Consider the following 14789-nt stretch of genomic DNA (forward strand, 5'->3'; position numbering starts at 1 on the left):
GGCGGCTTTGAGCGCTGAAACTACATTTCCCAGAGGCCATGGCAGGCTTTTTGGCGTTCCTCTTAGGGCAGCTAATTCTCCCGGCGCTAAGCAGCACGTGCGGGCTTTCGTTACGTCCAAGTCAGGCTCGGCGTGCTCCTCAGTCCTGAAGTAACGCCGGGAAGGGCAGTGACCAGCGAAAAGTTAACGCGGTTAAAGTCGGTCCGTCGCCGCGGGGAGCGGATCGGAGGCGGTAGCGGAGGACGTAGTAAGAGGTGAGAAGCCGCAAAAGGTGCCTTCCTGAAGGAGTACCGCGCTCCTTCAGGAGACGACTTGAGAGGGCGGAGGACGCAAACCATTGTAGCGGTGTGGCCCGGCCCGGGGGACCGGCGGGGACGCGAGGCCGGGGTACGGGGCCGGCGGCGGGGACCAGGGTGGAGGCCTCGGGACCCGAGAGAAGCGCCGAGGAGGTCGAGCGGACCTGGGGTTCGGCGGCTCGCCGAGGCAGGAAGGAGCCCCGAGGCCGTGGTGGGATTCCTTTCTGCGGGGACGGGCAGGGACGGGGTGACCTGTGGAGAATCCCACGCCGGGTGTTGAGTTGCCTTTAGAACACACGTTTTCGCGAAGCTCGGGGAGGAAGGGGAGGTTTTAACTTTGTTGGCGGTGGTTTTAGTAAAAAATGTGACCAGAGGTTTTCAGGGGACTGTCGATTTAGGAAGCGGTGTCAGTGACTTAGGTCCCACGACGGCGTTCTGTTTGGGGTTTTATGGGAGATTTCATCCTCTCGACAGCTTTGGGAGCACGTGTGTGTCAGGCAGTGTTCTGGGGGCTGGGGAGAGAGCCGTGGAACCTGCACTTAATGTCTCTTCGGAAACCTGTGAACGGGGGCGTGGGGGGTGGGGTGGGGATGATAAGTCGAGTTTGGGGAAATCCTTTTTGAGGGGAGCACGTGAGCAGAGACTGGACTCTGGTGAGGGAGGAAACCGTGTGAATACGTGGGGGAAGAGCTGTCTAAGGGGAGGCGACGGCGAGGTCCCAAGACTGAAGTGTGTGCTTGCTGAGCCGGAGGCTTTGTGAGGCTGGAGGGACTGGAGAGGGCCCGGTGGGCAAGGGAGCGTTGCACGGGAGGTTCCAAGCGGACTGGGGCCTTGCAGGCCATCGGAAGACCTTTGGATTCGTTCCGTGTGTGATGGGCAACCAGCGAAGGAGTCTGCGCGAGTGACGTGGCCGAGCACATTTGGGCAGAATCGCTGGTCAGCAGCAAGGGGAGAAGAGACTCCGGTGGCGCCGGGGCAATACAGGGAAGCGGGCTAGGAGGCTGTTACAACAGTCCCAGGGGCGGACAGCCTCCCATAGACATACCGCCTTTGTGTGTGCACCGCATTTGTTTTGAGGGTCTAGTGATTCCAAGATATTTTTCCGGATGCCATGCTAAGGAGTCTGGGTGTTATTTTGTTTTCAAGTATATGAGGATGGTAATATGTATTTATGGAGCACTGTGTGTTGGGCACTTTTATGAGTACTTTACATGGGTATCTTCTGTAATCCCAAGCCGTGCAGTTTGCACTACTAACAATAAGTGAAGCACCCAGATGTTCAGTGTTTTGCTGGAGGTCTCATGTCTAGCAGCTCGAACCCAGTGTCTTGGCTCTGGGATAGAGAAGAGGTGCAGAGACCGTCCTACTTACTTGTTGACCAGAATGACTGAGAACTGACATACAGGGACCTAAGGCATCCAAACACTCCTGAAAAAATAGTGCAACCTCTGTATAGCTGACTCATTTCTCCAGCTGCTTCTTTTATAGGTTAATGTTTCACCAAGTTTTGAGTTATTGCATTATCTTAGGCTTCAGTAGGTTTCATATTGCCTCTTCTCCTTGTTCTGTGCCTTCCTTCTGACCCTTTATTTTGCTGTTGTCGTTTTCATTTTCATCTACTTTCTATCCATTTCTTATCTCTGCCTCCTCTAGAAAAAAATTTGTGAAGGCAGAGGAGGAAACTAGGTGTAAGGGACAAATATTATATATCTAAGTTTCCGAGGATAAGGTTGTTTCATTCCCTCCGTCTTTGTCCAGCCCTCAAGAGTTAGAGCTTAGAGGTCACATAGCCCAAAGAGACTGACCTGCCCAGGGACCCAGTTCCATAGGGAGCCTCTTCCATTGCCACCCACAAAAGTGTACTGTATCCATCACTTTTTGATTCCCACCTCTCCTGGTGAAAAATTTCCTTCCTTCGAAAAAGGTTCCTATAGCTTCTGCCTCTGCCCCAGTCCTGTTTTCCCACTTTGGGCTGCCTGTCCCCTCCATGCTGTACCTTCCACTCTCCCACATTTTTCCTTTCAGCGGTCAGGTAAACACACTCTCGTCAGACTATTGGCCACATCAACACCTTGCTCAAACCTCCTTTTCTTTGCCTACCTCCACTTTAGAGGCTGGAAGTGTATTTAGTTTCTCAGCCTCCTTTGCTGCTGGCCTCCATGTAACACAGCTGTGGTCAGTGAGATACAAGCGGAAGTCCGCTGAGCAATTTCTGGGACAACCTCTTTTGATAAAAGGCACAGATGTTGCTGGTGCTTCCCACCCTCCTTCTTCCTGCCTTGAATCAGATACTTTACCTGAAGCAGAGCAGCCATCATGTGACCATGATGGAAAAGCTATCAAACTAAAGATACTGAATTTTGCTTTGAAACAATACCACCCACCTCCAGATTTGTTAAGAGGGGAGAAAAAAAATCCCTGCTGCTTGTAAGCCTTGTTAACCGGGCTTTCCAGTATTTGTAGCCATAAAGCTCTTCTGATAGATATACCCGCTCTCAATGCCAGTCTCCTTTCTCAGGCAAGCTAATGAGTCCTTTCACTCATTCTTCAACCTACTAATATTTCGCAAAGGCTTTCGGTAACCAAAACCAAAGGCCATTTTAAATTTTTATCTCACTTTAACCCACCATGGCATATGAAAGTATTAGCTATTCTTACCTTAGGTGAAATTCTTTCACTTTTGTGCTACCATCTTCTAATTTTTCCTTCTGTTTTTCATTTTCCTTCTGGTTGCTGTTTCCTGTCAGCTCCTACTGGTTCCACTTCCTCTACCTCCCCCATTCAATGACAGTACTCTCAGAGTACCCTTCATAATTGTCCTGCCAGTTATTCTAGTGTCTGTCAGGAATCTTCACTAGGATACCCACAGACTCTTTAAAATGCCCCCAGACTGAACTTACCATGTCCCCACAAAATCGGTCAACTTTGTGTGTTCTTAATTATGGTACTCCATCCATCCAAGTAAATTTAAGTTCCTACATTTAATCAATTACCACATTATCTAGATTCTGCCTCATTATTGCTTGAATTCTTCCTTTCCCATCCCAGGCCAGTTTTTAGTTTAGCCCTTAAAAAGCAAAGAATAGGGGCACCTGGGTGGCTCAGTGGGTTAAGCCTGTGCCTTTGGCTCAGGTCATGATCCCAGGGTCCTGGGATCAAGCCCCACATGGAGGGGGCGGTCACTGCTCAGCAGGGACCCTGCTTCCCCCTCTCTCTGCCTGCCTCTCTGCCTACTTGTGATCTTTCTTTCTGTCAAATAAATAAATAAAATCTTTTTTAAAAAGCAAAGAATATATCTTACCAATTTTGATCTTCTAATCATGTCTGTCACATACTTAGCACTTTTTAAGTATGTATGAAATCAATGAAATTTATTTCATTTAAATCTAATGTCATAACTGGAGATCTGTAAAACCTGTGATTGTTTTGAGTTGCAAAGATTTTGTTACTATGTCACATTTTCATGTCTATTAGTGTCTAGCCTTTTCTCCTCACTTTGACACAGAGTATGGTACAAAGATACATGCTTGAATCCTATGTACTTAGAGACTATATTTAAGTTACACTGTTTTCTAAATAATTAGCTTGCTTAACAGTAGTTTAATGACTATTAATTGAGAACTCAAAATAGCATGCTATTGCATTATGATCCGTACAATTGTTTCATCACCCGGTAGCGACCAGCTTATGATTTATGGGAGAAAATAACAGCATGGGAGCGGGGGGAGGGACATGGATGGATAATAATAGGATTTGGTAGAGGTAGAGAATTTTGACCCAAAACATCCAAGGAAACCAGATGGTGGAATAGAACCATCTAGATAACACATATAACATGGTAAAAGATCAAGGATTTCCCAGTGTTGGTTATATTTATAGGTTCATAGCATTTTAGAATTCATAGGGACCATGGAGACCTTCTAAATTCAAAATCTCTCATTTACCAAATAAGGATACTGTGACCTGGTGAAAGTAGGTGACTTGTCCAAGTTAGTGGCAGATCAGGACTACATACCAGGTCTTTGGGCTGTCCAGTTTAGCATTCTCACCTTTTCTCTCCAGTGTGAAGTCTCTGTTATCCAAAGATCTACAGTATGACATACAATAGAACTTATCTTCATGAATCTTCTTTGTTTAGAACATTAGCTATTTAAAGCTTCTGGTGTAAAGGAATGTTTTACAATCTGAATTAAGATTTCTCTATTCTATATGGTTTCTTCGCAGTGGTATTATCTGATATAGTAACTTATACTTCACCTAAAAGATTCCTACAATAATTACATTTATTAGGTTTCTGTGTTATATGCTTTATCTGATTATCACTGAAGAGTTAATCCTGGTGAAGGGTTCAATGAAAAAACTCATGTATGAGTCCTCTGATGTCGTGTAAGGTTTGTACTCCGACTGAAGGCTTTCCCACATTCATTACACTGATAAGGTTTCTCTCCTGTATGAGTTCTCTGATGCACTATAAGGGATGAATTCTTAATGAAGGCTTTTCCACACTGATCACATTCATAGGGTTTCTCACCAGTATGAATTCTTTGATGTTCAATAAGGTATGCACTCTGGCTAAAGGCTTTTCCACATTCATTGCATTCATAAGGTTTCTCTCCAGTATGAATAACCTGATGTACAGTAAGGGAAGATCGCCCAGTGAAATGTTTTCCACATACCATACATTCATAAGGTTTCTCTCCAGTATGAATTCTCCGATGTTGAGTAAGAGATGAATTCTTGCTGAAAGCTTTTCCACACTGATTACATTCAAAAGGTTTTACTCCAGAGTGAAGTCTCTGGTGTTCTATAAGGTATGTACTTTGACTAAAGGATTTCCCACATTTGTTACATTTGTAGGGTTTTTCTCCAGTGTGATTTCGTTGATGTAGGGTAAGGGTTGAGCTTTTACTAAAGGCTTTTCCGCATTCACTACACTCATAAGGTTTTTCTCCAGTATGACTTCTCTGATGTACAATAAGGTGCATGCTCTGACTAAAGGCTTTCCCACATTCATTGCACTCATAGGGTTTTTCTCCTGTGTGAGTTCTCTGATGAACTGTAAGATTCATGCTTTGGGTAAAAGCTTTCCCACATTCATTACATTTGTAGGGTTTCTCTCCAGTATGAATCCTTTCATGTTGAATAAGAGATGAATTCTTACGGAAAGCTTTTCCACACTCTTTACACTGATAGGGTTTCTCTCCGGTATGAGTTCTTTGATGAACAGTAAGGTTCATGCTTTGGCTGAAGGTTTTCCCACATTCGTTACATTTGTAGGGTTTCTCTCCAGTATGAATTCTTTGATGTACAGTAAGGGAGGAGCGTTCAATGAAGTGCTTCCCGCATACATTACACTTATAGGGTTTCTCCCCAGTATGAATCCTCTGGTGCTTAAGAAGAGATGAGCTCTGGCTGAAGGTTTTCCTGCATTCATTACATTCATAGATTTTCTTTCCTACAAACATACTTTGAGCTTTAATTAATTCAGAATTCTGTTTAGTGTCTTCGCCACATGAATTCTGATTATGGGGCCTTTGTCCCACAGGAACACTTTGTTGTATATCAAGGATTGACCTCTGACTAGAACATCTTTCAAATTCATGACCACCATATGCCCTCCTCTCAGGGAGGGTTTCCTTATGAGTAAGGGCCACTTGGTGCGGATGTCTGTCCTGGTTTTTCTCTTTTCCATCTAACCAATTATCAGGTTCCCACGCTTCCCCTAAAGAAGGCCAGAGACCTCTTTCCATTATTACCCCATAGGATAAATCTTCAGTAATGGTGGGCTTTGTCGTTGATTCTCTGGTTTCAAGTCTTGTCTCCCAGTCTGGGGAAAAAAAAAAATTCAAGTATATATTGGTTTCTCTGCTGGAAGACAAAAAACTATATATGATGGGAATGAGAGAAAGAAACTGAGAATAACTGTGGGGCACATGTGAGAGCTTTCAGAGATGTCTACAGTTAGGAAGAAAAACGGAAGGGAGGGAAAGGACAGTGAACTAGTTCATAAATAACAGAAGAACTAGAGGAGGTAGTAAGCAGAGAAAAGAGTAAGCCTGAGTATGCAGAAGGGATGGACACTGAAATCACTGACCTCTGGACATGGCTGAATAATGAAGATGGAATGAAAGGGAAATACAGATAAGCTGGGATTGGGGCAGACAGATCAGAAAGTCCTGGTATTCCCACCAGCTGTTTCTTCTCCCCTGCAGTGCTGCCTCTGATTCTGACACTAAATCTTTGTACAACACTACAGTGTGACACCGTCAAAAACTGTTGGCTCTGGAGTCAGACACACTTGGCTTTAAACCCTAGCTGTTAACGTACCCTCTTAACTAGTTGTTTCTCTGGATTTTAGTTTTTACAGTTTTTATTTTATATAATAAAGATAAAAATAATCAGATGAGGATTAAGTGAGATAATGTATATAAACTACCCTTCAGGAGCACACTTGTTTGGAATATAAAATACCACAACCTACTTGAAACTTACAGGACAATCACACAGTCTAAAGGATCACCTCACCACCAACTTTCAACAGGCTGTAAGTTTCTCATTCTCTTTAAGTAAGAGGGGTGTATAGGGCCCTACCATTTCCTAAATACCCATTCATTAGAGATGTGAACTGGTTGCAGGAAGAGGCAAAGCAGGATCCGTTGAGCTGCTTGAGATGGGGCCTTGAAGGAAGGACCTTGCGACTACTCAGACTTTTATTTTCTCACATCCCACTTCTTATCCTAGACAAAGCGGCCAGGGGAGATGAGAGACAGAGGACAGAAAACTACAGTCTGAGAATCAGCTGTCAGCTTGATCAAAATTCCGAGAGCCAAGATCAATACTGAACCAACAAAAACAACCTGTGGACAGGAGGCTTTACTATGAAGCATGAGGTATGCATTAACTAAACCACCTCCTTGCAACCTGGCCTGCTTATGTAAAAAAAGAGAAAAAGTGGAAAGCCATGCAGGCTCCACTTCTAAAACACACACACCACTGGGTAACCCCAGAAAGGACCTATCCAATCAAGTGTGGATATTGACAGGCGACACATGAACTGGAGGCTGCCTCCTCCCCTGTCACTATATCACATCCAACTGTCCAACCAAAGCTCTACCCAGTAAGCAACATAAAGGGCAAAAGAGGAGCCATTCACACTGTTAGACAAATACAAACTCCAGACCAAACTGCCCTCATTCAAGATAAGTGATACACAGAAAATGACAAATTTGGAAACTATGTAGAGGTTTAAGAAATAAAATTTTGAAACAAAAACAGGAGAATGAGGAAAAAATCATAAAAACCACGTGGAAAATAAATACTGGAAGAATAATGAAATGCTTCCAGTCATCAAAAGGTATCGAAAAGGAAGTAAACAAAAACAGTGACATACTGGAGGAGATCTTTGCAACACATGGCCCATACAGGACTAGAACCTAGATCTGGAAAACAGTGTCTGTGGAACACTAAGCCCACCAGAAAAATGGGCAAATGACTTGAGAAAAGGAAACATGGTGAGTAAACAAGCAAAGATACCCAATCTCAACAGTAGCCAGGAGAAGGGAGATTAAAGCTCCAGTGAGTAACATCCACTTGAGGGAAAAGAAAGTGCAGACTGATAGCTTCAGATTTTAGAAAGATGTGTTGTAATGGAAATATCACATACCACTGGTGGAAATGTAATTTGGTTCAGGTGTTTGAGAAAGTTTAACACTACCTAGTAATGTAGGACAGGTACAGAGACTGTGATTTAGTAAACCCACTAGTAGGTACATACGCTTAGGGAATCTGCTTTGCAAAGGTGCACCACAATTCATGATTTTTAAGGTAACATTATACATAAGAGCAAAAAACTGGAAACCACCCATATGTTACCAGCAATAGAATTGATAACTAAATTGTGAAATATTTATGACAACAGAATAACTGAAAACAGTGAGTGTTAAAAATGTCCTGTTTATGTCTCCCCAAAACTCATGTGTTGAAGCCTAATCCCCAATGAGATAACTTTAGGAGGGGGAGGTCCTTTGTAAGTCAGTAAGTCATGAAGGTAAAGCCCTTATAAGAAGTGGCGCCTGGGTGGCTCAGTGGGTTAAGCCGCTGCCTTCGGCTCAGGTCATGATCCCGGGGTCCTGGGATCGAGTCCCGCATCGGGCTCTCTGCTCGGCAGGGAGCCTGCTTCCCTCTCTCTCTCTCTGCCTGCCTCTCTGTCTACTTGTAATCTCTGTCTGTCAAATAAACAAATAAAATCTTAAAAAAAAAAAAAAAAAAGAAGTGACGCACATGACAGAGCTTGCTTCCCCTCTCTATGCTCTCTGTCATGTGCGGATGCTGTGTGAAGGCAGATGTCCATGAAGCAGGAGGTGGGCCCTCACCAGGAAGCCAACCATGCTGGCCTCTCATCTCATACTTCCAGCCTCCAAGGAACTATGAGAAATAGATGTCTGACGTTAGAGCTACCAAATCTGTGGTGCTCTGTGATAGCAACCTGAACCAACAGAGAACATTAGCTAAAGCTATGTAAAATAATCAGAATGAGTAAATAATTTAAGCAAAGTCACCCCAAAAAATGTATATAGTAAGAGTCCATTTAGATCGAGTTTAAAAACAGACTAAAACTAAATGTATTGTCTAGAGATTCCTTTATGGATGGCAGTACTGTAAGTAAAAGCGAGGAAAGGGAATTATCACAAATGTGAGAAGAATGGTTCTGTCTTGGGTAAGAGGACATGAATAAGGAGGCTCACACAAAGCATCTCTAATATACAAGCAATGTTCTGTTTCTAAATCTGGGTTCTAGTGCCTGAGTGTTTGCATTCCTTATTTGTTCATCTTTATCATCACGAACTATAAAGAGAAGCAGTATGGCATAATGGTTAAGACAACAACTTTGGAACCAGGCTACCTGGCTCCACTTAGCTGTGTGACCTTGGGAAGGTTACGTTAACCTGTCTGTGTTCCTGTTTGCTCAGCTGTTAAATGGCACCTAGTGTATAGTGTTGATGTAAGAAAAAAAATTAGTACTTATAAAGGCCTCTTCTGTGTAGATTTTTGCTAAATAGTACATGTATTTTACATATTCTTTTGTCTATAAGACATTTCTTAAAATGAGAACAACAAAATATTTGCAATTTTGGAAAATACTAGTAATTTTAAGTTGAAACATCATTATGTACTAAAGAAAACTTAATAGACTCCATATATCTTCATGGAATTTGGAGATCTAATTTAAAAGTTAATTCTGGAGATTTGCTGCAGGAAAAGAAAAATGGATTACCAACAATTTTTTTAAACTGACTGAAGCGATTGCTCCAGAAAGACAGTGAAGCCATGTCTTCAGGGACTGAGGAAAGATCAGTGTGACTCAAGAATTGCACATGGCCGGTACTTCATACATGTTGTAGAGAAAACCAAAACACATTCTTAAATATGAAAGATTTAGTAATTGTAGTACACTGAAGCCATTCCTGAACTACTGCTTAGATATTTGATTTGAACAAAGGATTTATCCAGGAGTTCCAGAATGTCACTATCAGGATGCTACTAATCAGTACTATAATATGTTATATTATGTAATATATATAATACATCATATAACATATACTTATTATATATTACACAATATATATTATATATTGTATATAATATATACTATATATTAATTATATGAATATATTGACAACATATATAATAATATATTAGTAGGACATGAGGGATGCTTCAAAAGTATTTGATAATATCCAACGTTGGATCCTGATTCAAAAACAAAAGTATAAGCAATGTATCAAATACACATAAAACACCAGAATTCACACTAACAACAGAATCAAGGAACAGATGCTTACTATTTAATAGTGTTCCCAAAGTGTGACCAGCATATTAGACAACTTAGAGGAGAGGAAATTTTACTTTTCTCAGATCACATGACTGTCTCCCTGGAAAACATAAAATTGTTAGGGTAGCTGTACTCCGAATTAGTGAAGTGTTGAGGGGTTGGGATGGGAGCACTAAGGATCAAAAACTATAGCTCTTCTAGGACTGGATGAGGTTTCAGATGCTTGCTATTTTGCTGTCTCATTAAACAAGGACCCTGTTAACATGCACAGCAATATGCTTGGTCATTGATTGTTAGCTGTTATCATTACCATGATTATTTTGTGTTAAAAAAATATATAGCCCTCTCTTCATTTTTTCCTAAACAGGACTTTGGAGTGATAGCTCATTCTCCTTATTGTCTTAGAATGTCTAGTTATAGGATTTATGTAATCTTGGTACTCCTACTCCTCAGGACATGAACAAGAGCCCCCAGGACCGAGGCATTTGGGAGAACACAGATCCTTCAGTCTTTATGGCTGACACTGGTCATAGAGGAGGCCAAGAGCCTCTACTGTACCCACTGTACCCGCCCCAAGAAAACTGGGGCAGGTACAGCCCTCGGGCAGCAGGTCCTGCTCTTCCTACGGCAAGTTTTTATTTTTTTTGTCTTTCTTCAATCCCCTATGTAGTTGGTAAGTTACTCCTTCTACTCCATCAGATAATTTCAGTATTTATCTGACTGGACTTCCTACTTAACACTCTCGCTACTTACTGTGCAGTGCATTCTCCATCTAGCAGCCAGACTGACCCTCTGAACATGAATTATCTCTTCAAGAATCACTATTGACCCAGGTGCTGATTAGAGTGCTAACGATGAGCAAAACACATTTCTGGCCTAAGGAACTTATATTTCCATGAGAGGAGGAAAGGCAACCAACATAATAAATATAAGTAAAATACTTAAAATTTAAGTGGCATGCCTTTCAGAAAAAAATAAAAGCAGTAAGATGGAAGCAGGGAGCATGATGGGTGAGGGGAATGGTCTGTAATTTCACAGAGAGTCTTCAGGAAAGACCACAATGAAAAAGTGATATTGAAGTCAAGACTTTAGAGGCTAAGGACGGAGTCACGGGACTATCACAGGGAGAGCAACCCACACAGAAAGAACCACCAGTGCAGAGGCCCCAAGGCAGGTGTGGGTCTGCGCTGTGTAAAGATCAATGCACTTTGGATACCTCTACATTTATTATGGTCTTTCAGATTAGTTTTCCTACTGATGGAGGCAAAGACAGGGCTGTAGTAAACATGAAAGAGGCTCAGCTTAGCAGAAGGAACTCTGTAAATAGGGACTCTGTAACAGTATATAAATTCTGTGTGTTTGGGTACATACATGTTAATGTACACATGCACACACACACAGACATAGAAACACACAGATTGTCACCCAGTACATTTCTGAGAATGATACAAAGTCATGTATAAAACACAAATAATAGGTTTCTAAATTTAGGGGTAGTAAAGGGTGGCTTCCTGGAGGGCTTAAAATGTTACAGGATCCCTAACTGTATCTTATTTCATAGACATGATCTTTGGTAATAGATTTTAATACTTTGCACATGTTCTTGTTTGTTTCCTTCATGACTGTACTTCACCAACTGATTTAAGTCTAATGACCACTGATTAGAGGCTCAAACCTCACTGCTTTCCGCATTGCTAATAATTCCCATCTTTGTCTCAACATTAACAAGTTTACTAGTGATAATGCTGTCTCTAACAGAACTTCTATCTGCACATTTTCTACTTAGCTTTTATCAAATATAGGCAATATCTAATTCAAGACCTATACACATGAAAACCTTTGTACAGAAAAAGAAAATAATTAACTGGGGTGCCTGGGTGGCTCAATTGGTTGAGCATCTGACTTTTGATTTGGGCTCAGGTCATGATATCAGGGTCGTGGGATTGAGCACCATGTCAGGCTCTGTGCCAAGCATGGATTCTTTCTCTCTCCCTCTGCGCCCCCCCGCCAAACTCACTCTCTTTCTCTAAAAAAAAGTAAGAAAGAAAACAATCATCTAAAAGAAAAATTGGGCCAGGACATTAAGGTTCTATTTGTCACAGCAAGGAAGGGAAAGAAAGTTACAACTTTTTTGTTTCAGAATTAGCATTAAACTTGAAGGCAAAAACAACAAAACCAGAAACCTGTGTTCAACTTCTGGCACGTCATTCCCTCTCTGAACTGGTCTCTCCTAAGAGGGGGGACTGCAGTACCTACCCCTTTAGATGGTTACAAAGAGTGAGTCAGGATGGCTGGACAAGAGCCGAGCACAGCACTCAGTCCTCCACACTTTTTTGTCTTGGTTTTGAACAGAAGACTAAAAGGTAGCTTTATTTGGCAATAACATCAAAACCTGGAAAAAACAAGACTGAGTTAGCACACCACCAATTTTCTGGGCTTCATCCTCTGGCTCCACTTTTCTGGGGCTTTGGTTTCTCCTCTCTACTCTTGTAAATACACTTGAGTTGTTTTGCTGGTAAACAAACCAGAGGTACCCAACCTCCATCTTGTCTCAGCTCTTGCCCTTTTTTCCTTGCCCTCTGACGTGAACCCTGTTGAAACAATTAGTCTGTAATGTCTTTACTTGTTTGCTTCTTTACTCATATACCCACAGCCCATTTCCCTCTGCAACAAGAGTGCCCTTCCCCACGCCACATCCTTAGCGTCCTTCTGGCTAAGGCCAACAGCACCCTCCAGTTCTTGGTTGGCATGTTTACTCTCTGACTTCTCTCTTCTCTTGGCTTTCCCTACATTTCTCCTCCTTTGATGACTCTTTCTATCCCCTTCACTGGGGCATTTTTGGCCCCAAATCAGTCTTACTGTCCTTTAGGGTCCCATCCTTGCTGCTTTGCCTTTCTCATTCCCTCATCCTGATAATTAATAATACTCATGATACCAAGTAACAGATAGGATTGTAACTTTCAAACCTGTATTTTCACCTAATTTCTCAAAATTCTACTTGATGTCATTCAGTATTCACTTAACAAACATATATTAAATACTTACTCTGGCAGGCAACATGCCAGGCAGGGGATATAAAGCAAAGTTAGCTCAATCATGACAATTCAGTGAGCCTGCATACTAGTAGCTAGACAGACATTCAGAGAGACAAGGCAAAATATAATGTGAAATGCAAGCATAAACAAATGAAGAGTCTTTAGGTTTAGCCCAACAGAGCAGCCTGAACAGTAAAGAAGAGAGAGGAAAACCCAGGATCAAGAATACATGCGTTTGCCTCCGCTGCCCCAATAAAAATGACAGTGGGATAATGAAAAAGGCATATATAAACCTACTAAAGTAATCTGGAGAACAAGGGAAAAAATGCTGCAAACATATACCAAAAAATGAAGCAAACAGAAAACAACAACAACAAAAAGCAACCTAAATATTCTCATACAGACAAATAAATACATGCATTAAAAATATTGCTGTTAAGAAAGAAGGAACACTCAGGGGGTGCCTGGGTGGCTCAGTTGGTTAAGCGACTGCTTTCAACTCAGGTCATGATCCCAGAGTCCTGGGATCGAGTCCCATATCGGGCTCCCAGCTCCATGGGGAGTCTGCTTCTCCCTCTGACCTCCCCTCTCATGCTCTCTCTCTCTCTGTCTCTCTCCCTCTCTCAAATAAATAAATAAAATCTTAAAAAAAAGAAAGAAAGAAGGAACCCGCAGGATGAGAAGGTGGCTCATAGAAATTTAAAGATATAGATATAATAGAAATAATTTTTTTTTTTTCCAGAAAAGGACTGAAAGACTAACTTTAAGGAAATCTTTACATCTCCTGGCATTCTTCCCATCAAACAAGGCCATGTAGAATGCACCTGCTGCTCCCTGGACTCAGAAAGGTTTCCTACATGGCCCATCACTTTGTGAGTTACCTGTTCAACATACAGCTTCAAAGAGAGGCCCTCTCTGATCACTCCTTCTACAATAAAGCTTCTGTTAACTGATCTAGTTCCATTATGCTGCTTGCTTTTTCCACATAGCACTAGGATTCTACGCTATTCATTCCCTTCCTTTCCTTTCCCTTCTCCTTCCATGCTTGCTTGCTTTATTAATTTACTGTCTACCCCAGTAGACTATAAGCTGCATAGGGAAGCTGCCTGTCTTGTTTAGTGCTATAGCCACAATGCTAGGAACAAGGCCTAGCGCTCACAAAATGTTTGTTGAATAAAAAGCTTATTTACATAAGATTAAATACAAATAGCAGTAGTAATCAAACCACAGAATCTATAGTAAAGGCAATTAAAGCTACCTTCAGGGATCATTTTATATCTAATAAATAAGCATTAAAGGGCATAAAAATATCCAAAGTTGTGCAATGTGTAGCAGGAATCATAAAAAATACATCTTTTGACCCAGTGATTCTTGTAAAATCCTATTCTTTATTTTTTTAAAAAAAAATTTTATTTATTTATTTGACAGAGAGAGAGATCACAAGTAGACAGACAGGCAGGCAGAGAGAGAGGGGGAAGCAGGCTCCCTGCTGAGCAGAGAGCCCAACACAGGGCTGGATCCCAAGACCCTGAGATGACCTGAACCGAAGGCAGAGGCTCAACCCACTGAGCCACCCAGGTGCCCCAAATCTCATTCTTTAGAAAGCTTACTGGAAACTGGCATTCA

General features: G+C 41.9%; 1 protein-coding gene and 1 long non-coding RNA gene across 2 annotated transcripts in view; one reads left to right on the top strand and one right to left on the bottom strand.

Moving 5' to 3' along the window:
* Positions 1–9372, bottom strand: part of ZFP2 (ZFP2 zinc finger protein) — a 30806-nt gene extending 21434 nt beyond the window's left edge. The window contains 2 exon segments of the mRNA XM_044262720.1: positions 4702–6123; positions 8577–9372. Coding sequence (XP_044118655.1) covers positions 4702–6123; positions 8577–8646 — 1492 coding nt within the window. The 5' untranslated portion in view covers positions 8647–9372.
* On the top strand, positions 16–14116 carry LOC122915918. Its single transcript, XR_006386105.1, has 3 exons — positions 16–254; positions 7038–7186; positions 13906–14116. It is a non-coding gene; the product is annotated as an uncharacterized LOC122915918 (long non-coding RNA).
* The last annotated feature ends 673 nt before the right edge of the window (positions 14117–14789 follow it).

The sequence above is a fragment of the Neovison vison genome, chromosome 1 (assembly GCF_020171115.1).
Source record: "Neovison vison isolate M4711 chromosome 1, ASM_NN_V1, whole genome shotgun sequence".
NCBI lineage: Eukaryota > Metazoa > Chordata > Mammalia > Carnivora > Mustelidae > Neogale > Neogale vison.